Genomic DNA, 25292 nt, shown 5'->3' with positions numbered 1-25292 from the left:
CTGCAAACTCAAGATCTTGAATTTGAGGTATGTAACATCTAATCTCTTTCTCTGCACTTTCATACTTAGGTCACGTCAAGCCTAATCTTCAAGTCAACAATTTCTTGACGAGCGATCTCAAGCTGCAGAGAAGTGGGGGTAGAAATATTAAACCCCTTCAAAGCAACGAGCTCATAATCCAACCTTCTGATCTCCTCGATAGAGGAATAAGCTTCAGCTGCCATAGTCTTTGCCACCTCCTTAGCAGCCTTGCTATATCTACATCATAACAAGCAGAACAATCTTTCTATATTGGGTCGTATGCTTCGTAAAGGAACTTGGGCAAATAAACCTTTCTAACGCTATCAACAAACTTAGCACAAACATCTATGTCTTCAAGCAAATTTGGTTTGAAGAGCACACAGATCTCAGCAGCCTTCCTAGAAACAAGCTTAATCAATTTCTCACTGCTGCTTATGCAAGCAGTCTCCTCATTCCTAGCAGATGAATCAGTCTCAGCAGTAAAGGGAGTGGGCATTGACACCACTTTAGCAGCAGAGTCCACCTTATTGATCTTTTAATAGCAAGCCTCTCCAAAGGTGAACCAGACTTGGCTCCCAACAGACGTCTTAGTACAGACTTTGGCACTGGGCGCATGATAGGACCTTTATGCTGAACAATCCTATCAATAATCGTACAAGTCATTCTTGACATGGCAGCCACCATATGCTCAGATCTAACAGCCTCATTTTTCTTCCCATTGGAAAAAAGTCATGTCAATCACAAGCCTCTCAACAATAGGTGGACCCTCACAAGCAGCTGAAGAAGTCTTTAGTTTTCTCAATCGGCATCTCTTGAGTAGGCGAGAAATATCTATTCTTTCCACTTTCATTCATAATAAGCTCCACAACAGTGTTCAGACGAGCCAATGAATCTACCTTGATCCTCTTTACCTCCTCTCTCGGGAGCAGCTCACACTTCTCCTAGCGAAAAGAACTAAGCAGCTAATGCTATTCACGGTACTCAGCAAGGGAGCTCTACCCATACTACATTTTCCCTCATTTTTTCTTTCAGACTAACAGGGAAGAGACCTGTATGCCCAGCATTCTAGCAGCCCATAAGGCCCGTGACCTCCCTATTTCTCTTAATTGTCGACCTAGCCTGCATCAGGTTCAAAAGCTCAAATGACATTAGCCATGCGGCTCACCTAGCATTAAGCCCTAGCACCTCAATTTACGGCCCCATCATGACAAGCTACCCTTGGTTCTAGCCAAGCCATACAGCCCAAGCAATGGTCCTCACCACAACACCTCCTCAGCCCATGCCTAGTCAACTCCTAGTCCCTGCCAGCCGACGTGCCGTACCATCTGACAGCTGCCTCGCGACAGCACTATCTAAGAAGAAGACAAGAAAAATTAAATTTTTTTTCTTACCTCGGTGCGGTGCGGAGAAGACGAAGCAAGCAATGAAAGATGATTCTTTGCACATGCAAGATGTAGAAGATTGCTAGAGGAGGGGGAACAAATATCCTCTAAGCTTTCTCTCTCTTGTAGGGTAGAATAAATTGCTCTCCAAAGTTGATTTAATAATCCACTTAAGGTGGACTTAAATAGGCTTTGAGAGATATTTATTTCTGTTTCCTAGAAGGATCTAATTTCCAATTAAAAAGGGAATCAACATCAAAATAGGAAACAGCCCAAAGTTTCCAAAAGCAAGAAAATCGTTACACCCGCTGCAATTTTTTGCGAGTAGCCCAACAAGTATGGGGGCAATTATGAAGCTAAAAATAATCAAGAGGCAACACGTGGATTATTGGGTGAAAATGACAAAATTAACCTCGAGGCACACAGGAATTCCTACGCCCGAGCAATGGACAATCATCCCTCAATCAAGTCAAAAGTGCCCAAATAGGTATTTATTTATAATTTATTTCATCCATCACTCATCATATCTTCTCCACAATGTAACCCCCATAGAATTCCTTTTAAATTATGTTAATTAGCTAATTAATGGATTTATTACCTAATTAATCTATTAATGGCTAATTAAACTACCAACTACACCCAAAAAACACATAAGAGGTCGGTCACCTTTTCTCTCAAAGGGGCCGGCCATGCCTTATATATTCTACCTTATTTTTCTCTAAAAACCTAGGTCTTCACTCTTGCTAAACATTCAAAATTTTCCAACCACATTTCCTTGAAAATTTTAACTTTGGTATCGGAGGTTCTTCGGCCAAAACCCCCCTCCCCATTCATCGTGGGCACATGAGGCTCTTGGCCTTGACCTAAGGTGTTATTTGTTTTGTAGGTGCAATTTTGTCCAAGAACAAGGAGGAAGAATTTGCATCCACATGTACGTTCATTTCTCGCAAGGTCCTGTGTCCTTTTTCTTATGTGAGGTGAAAGATAGAATGGATGTGTACTATGTGAGTTGATTGAGATTATGCCATACTTTATATGGGTCAGTGGGAAACGTAGGATTTATCTATTAGATAAATCATATGTTAACCCACCCAAATTAGGGTGATGGATCAATATAATATGTGAAAACTTGTTCCTAGGTTTCTTTATTTAAAATCTTGGATTTCGTATTTTCAAAATTTAAATATTTAATTTTGTTAATTATAAAATGGAATTGTTATTGGCACTCCAAAAAAACTCATTTTGCACTCCAAACTTTCTATAATTAGAAAGAATAATAGACTTATGAGGAGTGTAGAATGAGATTCTTGAAGTGCTAATAACAGTTCCCTTATAGAATTGTAGTCATTAATAAAGTGTGATTTTCCGTAAGTAGTCATTAAAAATTCATAGACCTCTCAAGGTCAGTCTTAGTATTTTCAGATAGAGCTCGATCTCACGAACATGTGGCGAAAACCATTCGCGAAACGGAGCTATAAAGAAGTTACGAGCATCGGTAATCTGTTCGAAATAGTAATTTTGGGACTTACTATAAAAAGCAAGTCCCACTTATTTGGAAGGGGACCAATCAGTTTAAGTAAGGCGGCAACCGGGCCAAATTTCTCCATTGACCTGCGCACGACCTGGTTCTCTAACTTGACTACTATAGAAAATCCGTCAGTTTTTTTGACGAATCACATCCACCCATCATCACCAGACAACTTAGGTCACTCCCACTTGCATTTCCACCCAAACCCGAGTGAATATGGTCCTTATTTCACAAAAAATAAAGCCATCAACTTCTTCAAACTCACGGTGGCAATCACCATTCATAAACATTCTGATGTCATCCACCACCATAATCCGAATCACCTAGACCCCACAAGCAAGACTGAATCAAAGTTTGAAATGTTGGAGTTCAAGTGACGTCACATCGACATGTACCCATTTCTAGGGTTTTCTGGCATTTTTTCTTGATTTTCAAGCATTTTCCGATATAATTGAACTTCAATGATGGTATAAATATTACTCATCTTTTCATAATATTCATTTTGATATAATTTGAGTCATTTTGGCGTTAGTTGAATTTTTCGGCGAGTTGTGGCCACTGGCCGCCGCATGCTGCAGCGCATAGCTTGCAAAATCACTTTGTCTTTTAAGGCTAAATTCGATACTCTAATTACATATATTTGACATCTGTTCGATGTAATTTGAGCTATTTTGGTGTTAACTGAAATTTTAAGCGAGTCGTGGTCGCCGGCTGCCGTGTGTTGTGGCGCATGGCCCTAGAAACCACTTGGTCCTTTTAGGCTAAATTTGATACTCATATTTCACTAAGGTTTCGTTAAGTGGTCTAGATACCTTGCTTCATCTCAATTTCATTAAAAATTCATAGACCTCTTAAGTTCAGTCTTAGTATTTTTAGATAGAGCTCGATCCCACGAACATGTGGCGAAAACCATTCGCGAAACGGAGCTATAAAAAAGAAGTTACGAGCATCGGAAATCGGTTCGAAATAGTAATTTTGGGAGTTACTATAAAAAGAAAGTCCCACTTATTTGAAAGGGGACCAATCAGGGTAAATGAAGCGGTAGCCGAGCCAGATTACTCTATTAACCCTCTTGCAGCTCGATTCCTTAACTTGACTGCTGTAGAAAATCCGTCATTTTTTTCGGTGAATCACATCCGCTTATCACCACCAAACAACTTAGGGTCACTGCCTCTTGCATTTCCACCTCAACCCGAGCGAATATGGTCCCTATTTCACGAAAAACAGAGCCATCAACTTCTTCCAGCTCACGATGGCGATCTCACCATTTATGAACATTCTGACGTTGTCCACCACCATTATTTGACTCACTTCAACCCCATAAGCAAAACCCAAGCAAAGTTTGAAGTGTTGGAGTTCAAGTGATGTTACATCGATGTTTACCTATTTCTAGGGTTTTCTACCCTTCGTTCTTGGTTTTCAAGCATTTTATGGCTAAAATGAAGGTATAAATATTACTCTTCTTCTCATGATATTCATTTTGATATAATTTAAGTCATTTTGGCGTTAGTTGAATTTTTCGGGGAGTTGTGGCCACTAGCCACTGCATGCTGCAGCGCACAGGCTGAGAAACCATTTGGTCCTTTTAGGCTAAATTCAATGCTTTGATTACATATTTGACATTCGTTTGATGTAATTTGAGGCATTTTTCCGTTGAGTGAATTTTCATTGTTACACTCCACTCTCGATTTTAAATTGGAGTTTGACTTTGGCGAGATTTCTCTTCCCTCAACCATGATAAGCTTCAAAACTCTCTCTAATCTTTCTCTTAGATTGATCAGACCCTAGTAAGGACTCATTTTAGGTGCTTTGGTGAAGGTTTGTAGTGGGAAACAACTCGAAGGTGTTTTCCGAGTTTTACTGGCAAGTCCGACGACTTTTGAGCCAATTTTCGGCCAAACCACAGAGAGTTGGCCTACGTGCAAGGTAACAATCTCTTCGTCTCTCTGAGTAATATAGCTTTCTTTTTTGTTTCACCCAATTTGGTTAAGTATTGAAGAAGTTATACTCATTTCATTCTTACCCAGTTTTCGGCGACCTCCGAGGCTTTCGAGGCGTTTTCCAGCCAAACCATGGCAAGTTAGACGTCATGCGAGGTACCATGCTCTTCATTTTGTTGAGAGCTATGATTTTTGTTTTTGAATCACTTGATTTCGTTGAGCTTAGACTTATTTCCTTTTTGGCTAAAGAACCAGTCAACTTTACTGTGATGGTTAACCAAAAAATCATAAACAGTGACTTATATTTCTACATTTTCACCCTCCTTCGCTTATTCGATTCTCAATGTAAAATTGGATCATGCCAGAACAATACACCGAGGTTGGAAAAAAAAAAATGTTTGTCTTCAGCATAATTTCTCACTCAACCAGATATCTTGTACTCTAGATTTAATGCAAAATCTTCCGATACCAGAATGGAAATGGGAAGACATCACTATGAATTTTGTGTATAGTTTTCCGAGGACATAGTCGAGATTTGACAGCATTTGGGTAATTGTAGCTCGACTCACTAAGACCGCTCACTTTTTGCCTATTCAACATACCTATTCACTGGAAAAGTTGTTGAAGTTGTTCATCGATAATATTGTCAAACTTCACGGTATACCCATCTCCATCGTGTCAGACAGAGGTCACAGGTTTACTTCTAGGTTTTGGAAAGCTTTTAACACTGCCATAGGTACTCAAACATTAGAGGATATGTTGAGAATGTTTGTTCTTCAGTGGAAGGGTAATTGGGATAGCTATTTGCCATTGGTTGAGTTTGCATATAATAACAGCTATCATTCGAGTATCAGCATAGCACCTTAAGAGGCTTTGTATGGGAAAGTGTGTCAGACGTCGTTGTGTTGGGTAGAGGTTTACGAATAGGTGTTAGTGGGGCTGGAGATTATGGACACCACAAATGCTAACATCCAGCTAATCAAGAGAAATCTAAATGCCGCACAAGACCGGCAGAAAAGCATTGCGAACAAACATTACAGGGATCGTGAGTATAAGGTTAATGACTTTGTGTTCTTAAAGTTATCCCCCTAGAAGAGTGTAGTTCATTTTGGTAAATGAGGAAAGCTGAGTCCTCAATACATCGGTCCCTATCTGATTACTAAGAGAATTGGTGCAGTTGCCTATAAGCTAGAGTTACCACCAGAATTGTCACTGATTGAGAATGTTTTCCATTTTTCCATGCTTCGAAAATATGTACCAGATCCTTCTTATATCATTCAGTTAGAGTTGCTGGAAGTGAATCAGGATGTTAGCTATGTCGAAGAACTAGTAGTTATCCTTGATCTACAAGATAAAATTTTGAGGAACAAAGTTATTTCATTGGTGAAAGTGCTTCGGAAGAACCAAGAAGGATAAGGTGCTTAGTGCTGGATATAGTTTTTATGATGACGGTTCTTATTTTGTTTGGTTTGGGTATGGCACTTTTTGAGACATGGTATGCGATTTTTCTACAGGCAACACTTGACAGAGGAGTATTGTGAACTGGTATTCAAAGGATCAAATTTATGACGTGTGAAATTGTGCACCCTTGGAAAATTATTACTTGCTTATCAAGACAACAAAAGTGTGGTCAATATCGCAGGCGGCCGACTGTGGTATCGAATACTTATTCATTGGTTTCGTTAAGAAAGTGGGCAGGAAAACCCATCTACAGTAATTACATAATCACTATTGTTAGGGCTCGACCCAAAGACACATCTGTTCTCGGAGTACGTAATGTTTCATATGCTTGGGCGAGACCCACTTTCATTTTTCTTTTCGGTTTTGTTTTCAACATAAGTATTTGAACTTCCTTTATTTTAGTTATTTGTTTTTGTCGTTACAAATGTTTTGGGGGAAGTATTTCCATTTTCAGTTTTTAAGTCCAGCACGAATTTTTGACCTATATGTTAGTACATATCTATTTTGACGTTATTGTATTTTATGCACTTACTTTTGGCCTTAAGCTATTTTGTATTTTTAACTTTATATTTTATTAAACTATGTTTCTACTTTTACATTGATGGGGAAGAAAGTAAGAGCTTGGAGGCATGATAGAGGATTTTGCAACCCGCTCACAACGGAGTTGCATATTCTCTTTGATGGACCCACTCTAACTTGATTTCTCTTTATACATATATTCTTCTTCCTATTTTCGAGTATTTCAGCTTAGTAAGTGATTTTAAATTACAAGGACGAAATTTTTATAAGGGGGTAGATTGTTACACCCCACCCCCCGATGTTACACCCCAACCCGTTCGAAACGGCTTTCAAACCAATTTCCAGCCAAACCAATGCAAGTTGGCCAGCGTGCAAGGTCTCAATCTCTTCTTCTCGCTGAGTACTACAACTTTCCTTTTTGTTTCACCCAATTTTGTTAAGTATTGAAAAAGTTATACTCATTTGAATCTTACCCAGTTTTCGCCAACCTCCGAGGCTTTTGAGGCCTTTTTCGGCTAAAACACGGCGAGTTAGATGTCATGCGAGGTACTATTCTCTTCGTTTCATCGAGAGCTATGATTTTCATTTTTGAATCACTTGATTTCGTTGAGTATTGACAAAATTATGAGCATTTAAAGTTTGTCTAATTTCCGGCTGAATTCCTACCTTCTCTTTCGAATGGGTCTGGCGACCCACAATTAGAACTCAGGCCGGGCTTTCAAGCCCCAAAGGGCCTTTGAACCAGGCCTTTAGGCCAAACAAATTAGGACCTTCGACCCATTGAAAACTAAACCCAACCCTTATTTTCTTTTGTTTTTATTTTTGGTTTGTTAAATTAAAGGCCTTAGGCCTTACCTGTGAAGGCCCTAAACCCAAACCCAATTTCCCATTTTAATTTCCTAGGGGCCTTTGAGCCGTGTGTTGTTGGGGGCCCTGAGCCTAAGCCCTAAACCCATCTTTCCCTTAAACCCATTTCTCTTTAAAAACCCTAAGGCCTCAGCCCTTGGGCCTCCCACCTTCGGCCCAAGTAACCCAAAACCCCTTAAGCCCTTTTCCCCAAACCCAACCCACCTATTAACAAAACCTGAAACCCTTTAACCTTTTAAACCCAAAACCCTTTCTAGGCTTGAAGCCGTATACCCCCATGACCCAAATCCTTGTAACCCAAGCCGGGCCAAACCTTTTATGTGGAATATTCCATTAGAGAATATTCTGTTAGGGAATATTCTTATGCTGACTTTTCGAAACTTACCCGGGACCCTTCTTAGGGTAATTCGACATTTTGAATCCGTTTCTGATGTCTGTTTTCCCAAATTCAATTTTTATAATATAGTTTTATTAATTGGATCCTTTATGTGCTTAGGGGAAATTATTTGTGGCATTTCCATGTTTGCTAGTTGTATGGCTCTTCGGCGGCTAAGTATCTATGAGTGGACCCCTTCTAAAAATGTATGTTTTGATAGTAGAAATGCATACATGAAAAACATGATTTAATGATTATGTTTTATGAAACATTTTATGAGATAACATGCTTACTGAACCTATTTTGAATTATTACTATTTTTCCTATAACCCTTGTTCTTTATAGAATATCTGATGGATGACGATATCATATTTAGAACATGTTTTGAACACCTCTTTATAGTATAAATGATGGATGACTTTATACTATGAAATTGCTTTTCAAATATATGTCTGTTTAATGGTTTTGTACTTACCTAGTGGTCCCTATTCCGCTATGGAGCAAGGGATAGATTCCGTCCCGGGCAACGGTTATGGTGTTGGCATAAGGCCTAAAGGTGATTTTCCTCTGGTAATTGGCACAGGGATGGGGAGCTAGCATAAGGCCTGGAGGGATATTGGACATGCACTAGTGATTACGATATATATACAAGATATGTTTTAAGACATTGCACGGTATGCTAGGTTTCGGAAAATCTATTGTATTTATCATACTACATGTGTTTTCATAAAATCTGGGGGTTAGTACATTGATACTGTTTTATTATATATATCAAGTTGGTTCACTCATGTTTGTTTTGCGCCCCCTTCAAGACTTAGAATTAGGCATACAATCCCGGCGTCCAGGCACTTCCGCATTGGCATCTTCGAGTCCTCTCAATGTAGGACCCATCCTTTTATTCAATCAATTTTATATTATTTCTTTTTATATGCTCTAAACACATTCCTTAAATAAATATTCATTATATTTAAATTTATAAGTCTTATTTATTCCTTATTTTCAACATTTGCATTCAATAAATGGCTTTTGTCACCCTTGAGTGTTGGCCAGCACGTGCCTATCCTGGTGTTCAGGGAATATTGGGATCGGGGCATGTCATTCAGCGAGGCGTGACTGCCGATTGCCGTGTGTTGCAGCGCGTTGCCTTAGAAACCACTTCATCATTTTAAGCTAAATTCGATACTCAGATTCCACTGGGGTTCTATTGAATGGTCTAGATAACCTACTTCATCTCGATTTCGTTGAGTGTTCCAGAATCGTATTCCATTGAGGTTTTGTTGGGTGTCTAGATACCTTGCTTCATCTCGATCCCGTTGAGTGGTTTGGAATCGTATTATGTTTGAGTTCCATTGAGTGGTCCTGATACCTTACTTCATCTCGATTCTATTGAGTGGTCCAGATACCCAACTTCGTCTCAATTTCATTGAGTGGTCCGAAATCATATTCCACTAAAGTTCTGTTGAGTGGTCCGAATACCCTGCTTCATCTTGATTTCGTTAACAGGTCCGGAATCGTATTTTGTTTGAGTTTCATTGAGTGGTCTAAATACCTTACTTCGTCTCGACTACGTTAAGTGGCCTAAACACCCTACTTCATCTTGATTCCATTGAGTGGTTCGGAATCGTGTTTGTGCGTATTCCATTGAGTTAGTTTATAATGCAGAAACATAGATGTTGCCTGGGTTTATACTGGTGTTGTAACTCAGGGTTACAATGTTATTTCTTTGGATTTCAAGCAAGGAAATACGGCAAACCTTACGGAGGTTAGCTTTATTAAACTTAGTGAAGTGATATATGTGAAACCCCACCCATATTATTAATTTGTAATTTCATTTTGTCCCTGAAAGTTTATAAAAATGTGCAATTTGGTCCCCTATCCTAATTTAATTTGGACCCTCCATCTAGATTTCCATTCTCCCCCATGTTGCCACGTGGCACCACCCTATCTCTCTCTTTCTCTTTCCCGAGTCTTTCTCTGATCCCTCACTCTCTCTTAACTCTCAACTCTCACCTCCTCTCATCTCTCTCTCACATGATTCCCTCTTCCCGACGACACCACACCCACACCTTCACCCAGACAAATGCGCAGCACCTCCACCACCTTGAGGAATTTGCTTTTCTTTCTCTCTTCATAATGAGGCTAAGAAGCCTAGAAAATCCGGGAGAAGCCCCCAGCGCACCTATGACCTTTCAAGCCTAAATTATGGGCGTTTCCGACCTCTTCACGGTGATCGGAGGTAAGAAACATCTCCCTCTTCTTCCTACCTTATTTTCATACTAGTTGGAAGCCTAATGCTAGTGCCATCGTCGACTAGAGCATGGGAGGCTCTGGCCTCCTTCCTTAGCATGTTCGAGACTAGGCCCTTTAGGCCATGTAGGGAGTTTGGACCTTAGGCTCGTTGTGTTTAAAACTAAGCCCTTAGAGGCTCCAGGCCTTCGGGCTGTTTCTTTTTGCCACGGCCCTTGGCCTTTTGCTCAGGCCCTAAGCCTAATTCCCTGAAGCCTAAACCCAGAATCCTAAGTGTTAAGGCCATTTGGCCAATTAAAAGTCGGGCCTTAGGCCCGTACACCCAGTCCATCTAAAACCTAAGCCCAAGCTGGTTTAGACCCAAACCTAAACCCTTGACCCCGTTCAACCCTAAACCAATTTGACTCGGGTTGACCTGACCTGTTCACCGACTCGGACCCAGACCCATTAACCATTGATCGGTCTAACCGTTGACCCGATCAACGTTGATCGTTAACTTTGACTTTTTGGGTTTCTTCTGAAAACCTCTCTTAGGCTAATTTCAACGACCTGGACTCAGTTTTGACGTCCGTTTTCCCAAATTAAATTGTTTAAGTATAGTTTTGTTAATTGTACTCTTTATGTGCTTAGGTGCAATTTCTAACGGCGATTCTATTATTCCTATTTCATACAGCTCATCTACAACGGAGTATGTGTGAGTAGACCCCTTCTAAAATGCATGTTTTAATAGTAGAAATGCATACATGAAAAGCATGATTTACTAAATACGTTTTGTGAACGTTGTATGAGAAATTGATTATCATGCTATACTGAGCTTCTTTTGTAATACCATATTTTCTATTCGAACCCATGTTCTTGTAGGGTATCTGATGGATGGCGATATATTATTTAGAACATGTTTTTACACACTTCTTTATAGTATAGATGATGGATGACTTTATACTATGAAGATGCTTTTGAGATATATGTACCTATGTTAGGAAAGATTATTTTCAATGGTTTTGTGCGTATCTAGTGGTCCTTATTATTGACCTTCGGGCGATTAATCTATCAAATATTATGCTATTAGTTTTCATAAAACTTTAGGGGTAATATGTTGATAACTGTTTTGTATTTTATATATATATAAACTTGGGCCACTCATGTTAGTTTTCCGCCCCCTCGGGATTTAGATTCGAGGCATACGATCCCGGCGTCAAGGCATTTCCGCATTGGCATCTTTGAGTCCTCTCAGTGTAGGACCCATTCCTTGTTCATTCAATTTTTATATTAATTCTTTTAGTGTTCTAGTTAGTTGTGTGCTCTGAACACGTTCCTTAAATGCATATTCATTATTATTAAAATTTATAAATCTTATTTATTCCTTGTTCTCAGCATTTGCATTTAAAAAATGGCTTTCGTCACCTTCAGGGTGTCGGCCAGCACATGCCTACCCTAGTGTTCGAGGAATATCGGGATCGGGACGTGTCAATATATGAGTTTAATGGTTGATTAACTTAATTAAACGTTAATAATATGCATCTTTGATTCATTGATTCAATTATTTGTTGTGATTGTGGAATCGTTGTTAGAAAACAGTGCAATATAGGTGAAAGATGAATGAAAACCTTGGTTGTTGAATGGTTGACGTTCATGATATAGAATCTAGTGAACTATGCTCGTTAAGTTCCATTGAGTGATACTAAAGCTTTATGTTTTTTTTTAGTGAATGCCTTGAGAAATTTTAGAGCTTAACAAAAAGGATGAACTATGAAAAACTTGATCCAGGCTTTGGGTGCGTAGGCAGTCTAACATAGAGGTTAGATGCACCCATGATACAAAAGAAAAGTTATTGCACTATTGGACATTTGATTTGTATTTTGGTCATGTCTCGGAGGTGAGACACAATAGATGAACAGGTATATGGTGACATCATGTGTCGATCTTGAATGTATCTTGGGATTGAGATGTGACATAATATCTCATAATTATCTTTTTGATATAGAGAAAAATCAAGAGATATTCATATTGGAATGTACTTGGGATTTTCAAGGGCATTTTAGTCATTTTGGAGAAGAGAGAAACACAAGAAAATACAAGCATTTATAGATCATAATATTCTAGTTTGGTCTCTAAGGCAATCACCTTAGCCCCAAGTCTTGGAAAGCAAAGGGGACAATTAGACATATCGTACCTAACCCAACAACCTTCAAAGTTCAAGACATGCAAGGAGGTTCAAAGCCTTGGTTCGTGTTCGTAAAAGCGTGTTGAGATCCAAACTTCCACACAAGACGTATAAATGGCTATTTAATCAATAGTCTTCCAACAGTATTGGGACAAAACATATTAATGAAATACAGAGGTAGAAGCGACAACGATTTGCTCTACCAAATTCATCTTCTGGTTCAAATTTCTCCTCTATTCATTAACAAACATATTACAACTCAATCATGGAACTCTAGCAAGGGAGGGCATGGTAACCCATCCTTGTTCAGCACATAAATCATTCTTTCCCCGAAGAACCATAAACATAAAACAAAAGAAAATGCATGTCCATGATCGAATCTCTAATTGTAGAAAAAAGTAATTATATATGAACAGAAGACGACACTGGCGAAAACAACGGTACAGGTGTGCAATTTAGACAATGGAGGATATATGTTATCTGCAACCATTTTTGTGTAGCGAGCTTGGGCACTCTAGGAGAATCAAAAGTAGCCTCAATCTGTTTGTTCCAATTGTTGATGGTGTGAATATAGAAGGGAAAAATTCAATACATATTTATCTAAATGCTCATGCACTGATTAGTTCAGGTAGCCTCAATCTGTTTGTTGCAACAGGACGTGGAAGTCAGATCTTTGGTGGATGATGGCCGGTGGATCCACATCAGATAGGCTGATATCAATGAAGGATGTGCACATTTCTTCCATTGAAAAAGGTATGCTGCAAATCAATTATGCAAGCCATTTTTAGTGTGTAACTTGGGTCTGGTAGTGTTGGAGATTGTGTGTAAGTAAAGGCTGAATTCCATACTTCAAATCTTTAAGAAGTTAATGACTAATATTATATTACCTGGAATCAACATCAAGCAGGAAGGAATTATTGAGCATGTTCATGTTGATTGAATCCTCCGCCATCAGAACTTTCAATTGTCCAATAACCTGATGCAACAAAACAAATCCCCAGATGGAGAAAAAAATGGGATACAATTTACACATCTATATAACTCCACTTTAGTTCTAGCATATATGCGCTCTCATGACAACCCAATTTAGCAAACAATGATGTAGAATTAGTTACACTCACGTCTGCAGATAATCCCTGGGCTCCATATCTGTCGTCCCAGAACATTGTTCCAATGCGATATATTTGAGGGATGCTGAGTTTCTGATAAGGAAGTGAATATCTCAAAATTAATAAGCCCTTAATCGATTGCTATTGGAATTAATTCATATCATACCTTATTTTCTTTCTGAAGTAACTTTGCAAAAGTTTGTCAAGAGAAGGAAAAAAACTTCAAGAAAAAATAGTCTCCTATTGAGGACTAAAAATAACAAGTAAATAAGATAAGAACTAAGATAAAGAAATTTCGTTCATCTGAAAAGACAGGTGGAGTTACCGGACACAATTCATTTGTGATTTCATCCACCGATTTCTGAGTTTTTTGGTGCAACACCTGCTTATGTCAAATGAAGAATACTTATATGTGCATAAAGCATTACGAATTATTCTGGGTAATACATAAGAAAATAACAGAGGAATTTTCGCTTGGTGACATAAGGTAAAGAAACGAACCAAAAATCCTACAGCCTGCCTTATGTGTTGAAGCTCATCCCAGGACGATCCAGCAAACTGTAAAAGTAGAAAACTATACGAGTAAATAACTTTTCTCATTTCCTCGGTTAATTCGTTAGCATTTGTAAGACCATAGACAGTTTTCGTGCCTGATCTGTTACTTTGAGACACCACTGTTCCAATTTAAGCAAACCTGCTTTCAGAAATTCTCCATTGCTAAATGAGCAGCACTCACGACGAAGCAATAAGCTGCGGGAGAAAGGATTTGGTAAATTTACTAGGAGTTGCTAAACTTTTATCCTATTCAATTGTTTGAAGTATTAAGTGGGTATCAAACTGTTGTTAAAGTTTATAACCTGTTAAAGAGCTGGACATTGATGAATGAGAAAACTTGAGTAAACATTTTCCTTGCGATCATGGGAGAGACCTGAAGTAGCAGCAGTTAATTAGTTGATACAGACAATATATGAACAAAAGTATTTTAAAAATTAAATTTAAGCTTACATGATTCATAGACAAAATATCTAAGGCATGATCTAACTTGTTGACAGTGCTTTGCCAGTGCATGTTCAGTGCTGATTGTTTTGCTCTTATATTTGAATGTATAGTTTTGGACGAGCCTCTCATTGACTTGGCCCTTGTAGATCTCGGTGCCTGTTGATGTATATCAGAATTTATTTATTTCACGGGGCAATCTTGGTCTGTCATGTAATATTGTGGGTTAATTATATATATATATAATTATATATATGCTCACCTGGATGCACAAATTCAAGAATGAGCTAATCTCTTTCTTTAGAATGTCACGGATGGTCCCATAAATTTTCTCGACAAATGCAGTTAGATGTTGCTTGAATAATAATGCTGGGTACTTGGCCTGCACTTTTAACTTCCCGTTGGGCTTTCCAGCCATTCCACTGTAGCCACTTGAAACTCCCATAGTAATGGAAGATGAATGAAAACCCTGGAACCGTATTTACCTTGTCACATGGTTGTCACTTTTCAATACCCTAAAAAATATATCTGTATGTGAAAGCTTACATGTGCCGTTCTATTTCTACCAAATATGGTAGCAGGAGAAGTTCGGTTACGACATGAAGCTGAATCAGTTGCACTGGTTGCCTTGAGTGTACTTTGTACAAGAAATACGAGGGTACAAGTTGTTGAAAGCCAATATGCCAGATCATTGATATTGTTCCGACTCTTAAAAAGCATTTCACATTTCACTTTGATCAAATAGTGTATATATATCAAGTTGATCATGTTTAATGTATATGTATATATGTTGGTTGAAGAATGAAGGCTATTACCTCTACCATAGACCGAATTTTGTGAATAATCCTATCAAATATGTTTGTTTTCTCTGCTTCGAAGGTTCTCCATTGAACAAGTGCTTTGTAAATAATACAGGCAGCGACAGGCCTCTTCTTGTCAAATTGTCTGTCTTCCACAAGACACTTAACAAGCACATCAAGATTTTCCTGTTTATAGTTCATGAAAATATACTTATATTAAGTTATGGAAGAACAAATCGTCTTCTTTTTACTTCTTTTCAAGCTTTTCTCTTATTCTGAACTTTCTAAATACCTGCTGCCTATCCGTGAGGGATCTTTGTCTAGTAAGGTGGGACACAACAGGATCTGGCTCCTGAAAGAATGTTTTGCATCATTAGATCGAGTAATTTTGTACAGATAATAATTAACTTATCCTATTATTATTCAGGAAATTTGGTAATATTTGGTCCAAAGCTCTTCCACTTTCCCATTGCCATTCTCAAAACTCTGTACTATCAAAGAAAATCATTCACAATAAGAATTTTCCCAAAAAAAAAGCGATGAATGAAGAAAAAGGTGATATAAAGAACTATGCCTTTACTAGTGGCTGAACCCTCTCTGGATTAGCTTTTTGCTCCACGACTACAGCCTTGCTGTGAAGTAATTTATTATCTGATTCCAATTCTGTCATCTTACTCTTCAAGCTGGATAAACACGAATAAAATATAAGAATTGTACTCAATGTATATCTTTATAACTTTGATAATGTATTTTTCAGTTGATTATCGACTCACTAAATGCTTCAAAATTTCCAGTTGACTATGAGTATGCTTCTTGTAAAGGTTAATGGTTCATATTCGATGGAGCAACCACTTTAACTTTTTTTTTTTTTTTCATTTGCAGAAAACTAGGCCAATCATAAGATGGTAAAAACTATAGATTATAGGATTCTTCCTATCCACAAGGTGAAAATCTTTAATAGATTGCACATTCTTACATTCTCAGTTCTTCTGAGAGCTCCTCATTTGCTGATGGAACAAGAGCCTGTTGGCGCAGCACCTGATTTTCAGATTCAAGACTTGACAAGTTCAACTGTAACCTGATTAAGGAAAAAAAAAAAAAAAAAGTTTGTCAACCACAGTTTATATTGATAGAGACATTCAAGAAATTACTCAGCTTTACGACAAAAATAGAAGAGCAAATATACAGGATTACCTTTCAATAGTCTCCTGAATGTGCACTGATTTCAGCCGTGCTTCTTCTGCCTCCTTATGCCTTGCTTTCCTTTCTTCTTCAATTTGAGAGTGATTTTCTTCAAATTCTTCAAGTTTCTTCTTCAGGTCACTTAGCTCACCCTAACATCCGGTATCCAATATCAGTTATGAATATAACAGATGTGCACGTACGTACCCACATGCAAATGTAGTATTTACATATACACTTCATTTAGAACCCGGCTGCAATCTCTTGTGATCACCTTAACATTCCATGTATCATTATTAATTTTCCTTGTACTGGTCAGGGTTTCAATTCCAGTGCCAGTCCCTCGTACCACCAAGGTTTCTAAAAATGAATAAATAAAAAAAGATGGATTTGTTTGTATCCGGATCATTATTGACATACGTTACTCCGTACGGTTCCAATTCAGTATTTCGCTTATGTAGTTTTTGCAAGATGTAGTGGTGTAATAAAACTTCATTTTCATTCATCCAAAATTAGATTGCTGAACATTTGTATTTGTAATTTTATTTTATCATTCAATCAATTAGAAAAGCATCATAGGAAGTGAAGTTGTAAGGTATTACCTGTAGTTCCTCATTGCGGCTTTCCAGTATTTCTAGTTTGGTGTTATCCACAACTGCCACCTCTTTGATGACTTGGGGAGCTTGTTCAATGGCTAACTTTGCTGCTTCTTTCTCATGGATGATTGCTGCATGGGCTTCATCTATTTGCCTTTGCATTTCATGCAAACAATGTTGCAACTTTGCAATCTCTTTTCCTTTAGTTTCATCAAGATCAATCTGCAAGAAGTTGTTTGTAAATTATGTGTATCATCTTGCTTATGTATGAACGAAATCCATGCATCAAGGTTTGACATTCCTCCAACCACCCCTTCACTGTTAAATTTCAGAATCAACATGACTGGAGTAACAATATTGTTATTCATCATACCACCAAATAGCTAGCATTACCAAAATATGATGTAGCAAAATATTAATGCAGTACAGAAATATGACGTATACCCTCAAGTGCTTTTCAAATTCCAGTCGCCATGTTAGCTCTTCGACACGCTTCTCCAGCATGTCCTTAGCTGCCTTAAGCGCTCCGGTTTCTCTCGCAGCCTGCACCGGGGAACCATTTTTATTCTTCCCAGTTTATTAATTTTATTGAAATAGTTCAATACTAATTATAGGTGTATAGTAAAGCTCACCATCCTAAGCTTCCTAAGCTCCTTCCTTGCTACCCTTGCTCTCCAGAGACATTGAAGAGTTAGACTCGCCTTTTTCTGGTGTTTATATTCAGAAAGAGCTTCAAATCTTCGCCAAATAGTCTGTCAGAAGAAAATTTGGTAGATTATTCAAAATTATCAGCTTAAAGTTACAGAATGATTTCTCGGAAAATAAATTGTTTTGTAGCATTACTTGTATGATTTCTCGGAAAACTTTGTAGGTTTAGTTCACTCTATAAGTAAATCATTATAGAGATCTATTATTTTCTGCACAACTCAATAATATTATTCTTCTTATCCTTACAATATAGGAAAGTTATCTATCAAGTTCTTGCCTCTTAGTAAATATGGAAAAGAGAACCACTCGACATTCTTAAAATGCATTTAGTTACGTACTCTACCATTTACTTTTACTTTTCTAATTAATCCAAAGATACCGAAATTCTCTGTATGCATAGCTAAAGCTAAGTTTCGGTAGATTGTCCTATCCAGAGCATTTATGACCTGAATAATTTTTGCAGCCTTGGTTCTTCTCCTGTTTTGATGATCATTTTGGGCCGCCATAGTTCGTAACCCGGTTTGGATGGCAACTGCTGCTGCCTGCAATTTTGTGTAGGATATTCTGGCTTTGTGAGCACGTAGACGTTTTTGTATACGGATTGAAGCAACTTCCTGTCTTAGTTTTTCATACAACTTGCGCGCAAGTTGTCCTGTTTGAAGAAGAGGAGAGAGAAAAACCAAGTCGTTCCAACCTTAGAATATTTCATTCTATCATTACTTCCAGATGCCATGCACCGTACTATGGTAGTAGGAACAACATATTACCTCTCCAATGTTTCTGCAAGTGAATAGCAGCCCTTCGCAGGGCAGTGAACTCCCTTCTTTTTAGATGTGTTCTGATTTGCCTTTGAATGCATCTGGCAGAATTAACCAAAACTTCAGTTCTGCGTGCATCTAATTCAGCCATCTGACCAGCTCTAAGAAAAACCTTTGATTTTCCAATCTGTAATAATCGTCGGAGATGGTGATGAACTTTTGCATAACACAAACAAAATAATGTGTTGTATTCGGTGAACCGCATATAAGTTTGATGTCTAAACCAACCTGGTATCCCTTCAGTCCCATCCTGTCACAGATGGCAATGCATGCTGATTTTTCATCAGATCTGCACAGGAAATAAGTGGGGAATGAGAAATGAGACAATGTCCTGAAGCTAGAGCTCTGACACCGTATTAGCCTATAATCCCACTCTTGACTTTGAGGTTCAATGCAGGTACAACTGAGAAATAGATAAATCAGAGCAAACAGAGTGATTACTGGAAATTTATATGTACCAACCCGTCCATAATATCAGGAGCCAACATTCCAAAGCGGTCGAGGAAGTCATCAAATGTTCTTTTTGTTGGATATCCAGCACAACTAATCCTAATAGCCTCCAGCACACCCTGTACAAGTACCATTGGAAGTTAGAACACACATTTCTCATTCTGTCTGTATTGTTTATTTTTTATAAATAAATTCAAACAATCCAAAAAAAAAAAAGAAGAATTACAGTCTTGATGAGCAGAGTTAGACTTTACTCACCCCACACCTCAACTGGTTTAATACGCTGGCATTCTCAAAAATTCCAGGCTTCAAAACTGTATTTGGCTTAACACATCTGATATAATGTGGTTCTGTTGTGCTAAGTGTCTCCATTAAAGCTTGCAGTTGTTGCTGCATCGTGTCAATTTCGATTCAGATTTTCAGACTCAAGTAAAAGCATCTATGAAAATCTGGATTACCTTGAAACGGGTGCCTATGGAAGAAAACTTGGATTGTTTTGAAGTCTCCTCAGGCATTGGAGGGAACAGATTTGCGACAAATGAGCAGTTCGAGGCATTCAAAAGAGCTTGATGTTCTGCCACTACGTAATCCTTGTTTTTATCAAGAAAATGGTCTGTTTGGTATGTCACCTGTTGACATATCTACATGAAGCAAATCCAAAATAATAATTTTCATTATGCTTGCTAGGTGTTCAAGAATGTTCTTACATCTCCAGCATAGTGGTTAACTGTGAAGTCTGTTCGAGCAAGTTTTGGCTTTTTAAATCGCTTGTGTCCTTTATACGTCTGATACATCTTCTGTGCAAATGTCTCATGCGTTGACTTGGGAAACATACTGCATATATGTGAAATGAATTACGTGTTCGTATATGCACTGACTTAGCAGCGATCATTCATGATCTTTATTCAACAATTTTCTTATAAAAGATTTTAGCTTTTCTTTTATCGGAACAGGGAACGAGTTCAAATATATATTTATTATTTGAGTTATCACGTAACACCCTGCTAAGTAGTATTATGATTAATCAGATGAGACTTAACGATATAGATAACCATATTATTAGGTAGATTATATGTGGTAAGTGTGCAATAATATATCAGAGGTGTAACGAGTATGAAGATTAAATACCATGCTTCATCGAGAAGGGCAATTATGCCCCCAGGCTTCTGCAAGAAGGACATATTGTTACAACAATTTCAAGGATAAAAACTTTGCTGCGTTTACATACAGAGCTGTATTAAAAATTAGTACCCTTTCGATAAGATCCAAAACATCCTGGTTATCTACAAATTCTACGTAGCTCCAGTTTATTTCATCCTTTGTGTACTCTTCTTGCTCCATCTTGAACACATGCTACAGTGGAAGATGCTTATCATATATAAAATAATCTTAGTCGGACTAGGTTTAAAGTCTAAAACTGTATCTAGAAATGCCTGTACCTGATTAAAATGTTGTTGCAGCTTTTCATTTGTTAGGTTGATACATAGCTGCTCAAAACTACCAAATGAAGCATTATATTAGGTCCTTATTATGTCCAAATTAATGAATGTAAATTGTAAAACAGTTTTATATTTACTCAGTATAATTGTTTCTTCTGTTCAGCTTTTCCTTTCTTTTTCTACCATGATTATATATGTATGTACCTGTTGATCTTGAAGCTTTCGAAGCCATAAATATCAAGGACTCCTATTAAGCTTGATGAGTTTGGATCCTGACCAATTGAATTGTTTATCTTATCCACAATCCTGCCATAGATTAGGAACCAATAGCTAGCTGTAGTAAATCTTTATGTAATAGTGAGGTAAATAAATACAATGGATAAGTCTATTTCTTCTTACCAATCGAACAGTCTGGAGTAGACAGTCTTCGCCAGGGCATCACGACTTAATGTAGCTGAGTCTGGATCAAGAGGTTTTGTAATGTTACCATCAGGAGTTACTATTACACGCTTGCAAAGCGAGTCTTCCAAAGACTTGTTATCACACCTAAAATAAAAAAATTAAAAAATAACCATGTTGGAAGACATTAGGAAGACATCATAAAAAACATTTTAGGTCTTTCCAAATTGATCAAATTAAGTTCTAACATGAGTAGCTCTGCAGAAGTTTGGAGGTGATAGCATGATTTATCATCTTTTAACTTGGAAGAATCAACTTCGTCCCCTTTGATGAAGTCAATGTTCCCAAGATGGAGGATTGCAGCAACCACTCGGAATATGGCATCCTAGAGAAGGATTGATTACTATAATTAATTTATAGATATTGGATAGAGGAAAGATCATTAATTGTCTGCAGTTGTTGTATTGATACAAGCCATGCGACTTGCTAGGGTCACTATATACCTGCTCTTCCTGGCTGATCCCGACAACATCCATAGCATTTCTGGTCTCCAAATACTCTCTTGCGTCATCTACATTTGCAACTTCATAGCAGGAGGATTGATTAAGATAGTGGAAAGTTCTCGGGTCTCCTAGCTTGTACCTCCTCACATCCTGTATTAAGAATAACATTTCTCTGCCATGAAGAAAAACATAGACATAGAGATAGAGAGAGCTTCTTAAGAGCAATCCCTCTTTTGTGAAGAAAGAAACAAAAGGATTTCTCGAAGACTATCCTTAAAAAAAAAAAAAATCAGCCAAATCAGAATTCATTTAGTTCTCTAATGGTGATAAACATTACTTTAATTATAATTTTTGTGATGATCAAATGAGAGCTGTTTTCCCATCTGGATAACATTTGTGTTTTGTTTATTACTTTACAATCGTAACTAGTCCATGAGATTCAAACTCAGGATTTCCTCCAATATATTGTAAACTGGATGCGACCAAGCCAAATCATTTTGCGTTGAACCACTGTTCATGAGAACCGTTGATAAAGTTTATCTTTTGTAGGAATATGGAAGATTGATTTGGATTAACAATCAGAAAATATAATGTCACAGTCACACACACCTCTGCTGGTGCCGCACAAAGCATGTAAAAGCAATGGTAGTTTCTCTCTGGGTCAGAGACTTGGCAAACACGTGATCTTTCAAGAAGATATGTACGAATAGCAGCTCCAGAGATTTTCCAATGCTTATCAAATTGGATCTCTACAAATTTACCGAAGCGACTGATACAAGCATCATGATTTATAATTAGCTTGAATAGAAATGGGGAAAGCAGTATAGCAAGAGAAAACGAAAGATACATATGAAAGAAATTGATCTAGTCAAGAAAGAGGTAACAAATATTATTTCACCTCGAATTGTTGTTTTTCACAGTTTTGGCGTTCCCGAATGCCTCCAAGACTGGGTTGGACTGAAGAAGTGGAAATATTTACACTTCACAATGTAGTTGCATAATAGCATATATAACGATTTAGGAAACTCAAATCTTTTCCTAGTAGATACGTTCCCAACATGAATGGAATATCAGTATATAACCAGTCTCACTCTCGCTCCATTTGACGTTGTTGGAAAGAAAAAAGAGAAGAAAAGAAAAGAGGAGAAGCGGGGTTGCAAATGGAGTAGGGAAAATACTTAAACTGACCTCTAAGACCTGTTGTTCCACTGTTCTCCCTTCTGTTCCTGATCTGCCTCCCATGAAGGCAAGATATCTCATGAGCATTTTTGTTGTCTCTGTTTTACCAGCACCACTCTCCCCACTGACCAGAATTGACTGGCTTCCTTGTTCACTGATCATTGCCCTGTTGCACCGAATGGAACTAGCTATTGAACGTACTATATTTTTTTTATCAATAGCTAAGGACTATCAATTAAGTGTGCAAGGTCAGGGTGTCTGAGATGACATGATGGAAACCATGACAATTAGCTAGTGTAGTTGTCAGGGCTTATTATAATTATATACCTGTAACAAGTGTCTGCAACAGCAAAAAGGTGTGGACTTAGCTCCCCAAAAGCAGTTCCTTTGTACTGCTCCATCATGTGGGTGTCATACAAGTGTGGTAGTCTCCGGAATGGATTCACCGCTATTAGGATGTTCCCAGTGTAAGTCTGGTTATATCATATCACTGACTGTCAGGCAACTACTTTTTACATCCATGTTATCTGCTTATTTCAAACTCATTGCTAAATAAATTCAATGCATATCTCCTATATGTTCATGCGGTAACTTGACTCACATATATCTCATTGATAGAAAACCGGCAGGCTAAGTTATGCAGGACTCCCGGCTCATGGAGGTAAGCCAACTTAGTCATGTCGTCAACGCCTGCTGGTGGTGCTTCTGTGTCTTTTGGGTACATACTAGACATGTCTGTAACCATCTGAAAGTGAACTCAATGCCACCATTAGTTATATACAATTCATAGCTCTTAAGAAAGTGCACTTGAGGCATCAATTATAAATTAGAATTCGGTCTGTCTGGCAGGATAAAACATTGTCTTAATTATATAGAAGGCAGTGGGACCCTAGGGGTTTTCCTGTAAACCAAAGTTGTTCTTATTCTTCTAGGGAACCATTTCAGATGGAGGATGTAGGCACATTGGTGAACCGTATAAATCCTTGCGTTCTTATTGTTGTATATATATTGCTTTGTGTGGTCTGGTTGGCTGTTTTCTCAGCAGTTGATTGCTATGTCTATGGTTGGTTGTTTGTGTTGTATGTTCATCAAATTCATAATATGGCGAAGGCTTAAAAATACACCCCTGAAATGTGGGGTGAATTTCATACATATCTTCAACTTTTTTACACTACCACTTAATGCTTTAAAATGCTAACAATTCAACCCACTTCTGTCTAACTATGCAGGCATCTGGTAACTGTTTATGAGAGAGTGACTTGAATTGTTAAACTTCATCTTCTTTGGCCTCATTTGGTATAGAGGATTGGATTGCAGTGGATAACCATGTAAATTCAAGGCATATTGAAGGAAACTTCTTCCTTCTAATCCATTCATTTTTCTTCTTGTTCTGATCGTTTTTACTTGATTTTTCTTGCGTGCTACTCTTTTAGTATGTATGTATGTATGTATAAGAATAAAAGTGCCTAAAGAGAAACTCTAGATGCATGGTAGTAATGCACTTCTCATAGTATATATATGGTTTGAAATTCGTCATCAATCAAAGAAAGTGATTACTGAAGGAACCAATAATATTTAATGTGGGAGGTGATGTCATAGTAGCTTACAGTCTTCCCGTTTGTGGTAATAATGGTGGCATCTCTGCCATGAATTTCTTTGACTTGGGCATCAATCCACGCAGCCTCTGAATCCTCTGCCCAAACATGTGATCCAACTATGATGTTTATCGGAGTTCCCTGATTCAAATCATACAGCAATTCAAGAAAGATAATATTTATTTCATTAGAGAATGCCAGTGAATACACACACACACACACACACACATACATGGAACAAGAAGAAGAAATATCATGAGAAAGTAAGCTTCATTACCATTTCTGTCAGGAACCAAGATTGATCGATCGATCTATCTATCTATCTCTCTCTCCCTATCTATGTGATGATCGAAATTCAATACCATTGTTTGCAGAGAGAGAGAGAGAGAGAGAGAGAGAGATTACTGCGTGCGTGGTGTTGTTAAAGAATGTTAGGATTTGAAGGTATAGAGAAAAGAATGTTGAAAAGAAAGTCATCAAAAGCCATCGAATGAAGGAAATGCGAGTGGACCACTGCTAGTTGGTAGCTCATAAAGCAAAAGGTGGAGCCTCCTTCTCCTCGCTTTGCTGACCCAATGGCTGGCAAGGGCCTGCCTAGCTCTTCTGTCGGTCCACCGTCCAATATCACTAAGGCAATACGATCAGAGAATCGTTGCAGACTTCCAGCTTACAAACAATTCGTACTCAAGTGGTTTAATTTGTGTGTGTTTTTTTGTAATGTTTTGGTTTCCTACTTTCCTTTTGAAAATCACGTGGTCATTGTATTTGTGTAACTATAAGTAATAGCGTTCCTCTCGATCATCGAAAAAGTTGACGTCGGTATAAAAATAAAGCATACAGGTGATGCGAGGCGAGGTGGTCTAGGATCTAGCTTTGCTGGAATGGGTTTCATTATCAAAATTAAAAAGAAAAAAGAAAAAAGGAAAGCTCCTAATTTTTTCTTTTCTAATGGTCGTTGCATACTTTATTCATTAGACTACATAAATCACCTGGCAGTGCAAGTGCAGGCAAAT

The 25292-nt window shown here is 38.0% G+C and overlaps 1 protein-coding gene across 2 annotated transcripts; it reads right to left on the bottom strand.

Moving 5' to 3' along the window:
- Positions 1-12608: 12608 nt before the first annotated feature.
- Positions 12609-24881, bottom strand: LOC103954931 (myosin-12). Of its 2 annotated transcripts, none has more exons than XM_048570190.1 (39): positions 24557-24881; positions 24292-24420; positions 23286-23429; positions 23012-23157; positions 22694-22850; positions 22404-22462; positions 22115-22274; positions 21506-21655; positions 21251-21387; positions 21003-21149; positions 20808-20909; positions 20604-20661; positions 20416-20517; positions 20293-20330; positions 19872-19998; positions 19623-19793; positions 19423-19554; positions 19177-19283; positions 18943-19003; positions 18664-18841; positions 18343-18548; positions 17821-17940; positions 17633-17731; positions 17195-17410; positions 16605-16744; positions 16387-16488; positions 15985-16093; positions 15703-15762; positions 15426-15596; positions 15157-15318; positions 14873-15079; positions 14620-14769; positions 14472-14542; positions 14265-14364; positions 14116-14172; positions 13940-13999; positions 13627-13707; positions 13393-13481; positions 12609-13263 (listed from the first exon to the last, which is right to left on the bottom strand). In XM_048570190.1, the coding sequence occupies exons 1-39, from the start codon at positions 24557-24559 to the stop codon at positions 13140-13142; spliced, it is 4632 nt and encodes a 1543-aa protein (XP_048426147.1). In that variant the 5' UTR covers positions 24560-24881; the 3' UTR covers positions 12609-13139. The 2 variants fall into 2 exon arrangements, with proteins under 2 accessions (XP_048426147.1, XP_009365056.2); XM_009366781.3 differs by having other exon boundaries at positions 12610-13263; positions 13940-13996; positions 24557-24877.
- Positions 24882-25292: the final 411 nt, after the last annotated feature.

The sequence above is a fragment of a genome, unplaced genomic scaffold, assembly GCF_019419815.1.
Source record: "Pyrus x bretschneideri cultivar Hongxiangsu unplaced genomic scaffold, Pyrus_bretschneideri_v1 Contig52, whole genome shotgun sequence".
Classification (NCBI taxonomy): domain Eukaryota; kingdom Viridiplantae; phylum Streptophyta; class Magnoliopsida; order Rosales; family Rosaceae; genus Pyrus; species Pyrus x bretschneideri.
Note: the sequence above shows the minus strand (reverse complement) of the source record. Positions and strands in the feature narration are given on the sequence as shown.

Bases quoted from the DNA above. Each gene is read 5' to 3' on its own strand.
- LOC103954931 (XM_048570190.1), bottom strand. The intron at 23,430-24,291 runs GTAAGCTACTAT...GTTCACTTTCAG, and splicing joins TTACCACAAACGGGAAGACT to ATGGTTACAGACATGTCTAG. The intron at 22,463-22,693 runs GTCAGTTTAAGT...CCACTTCTTCAG, and splicing joins TGGAACAACAGGTCTTAGAG to TCCAACCCAGTCTTGGAGGC.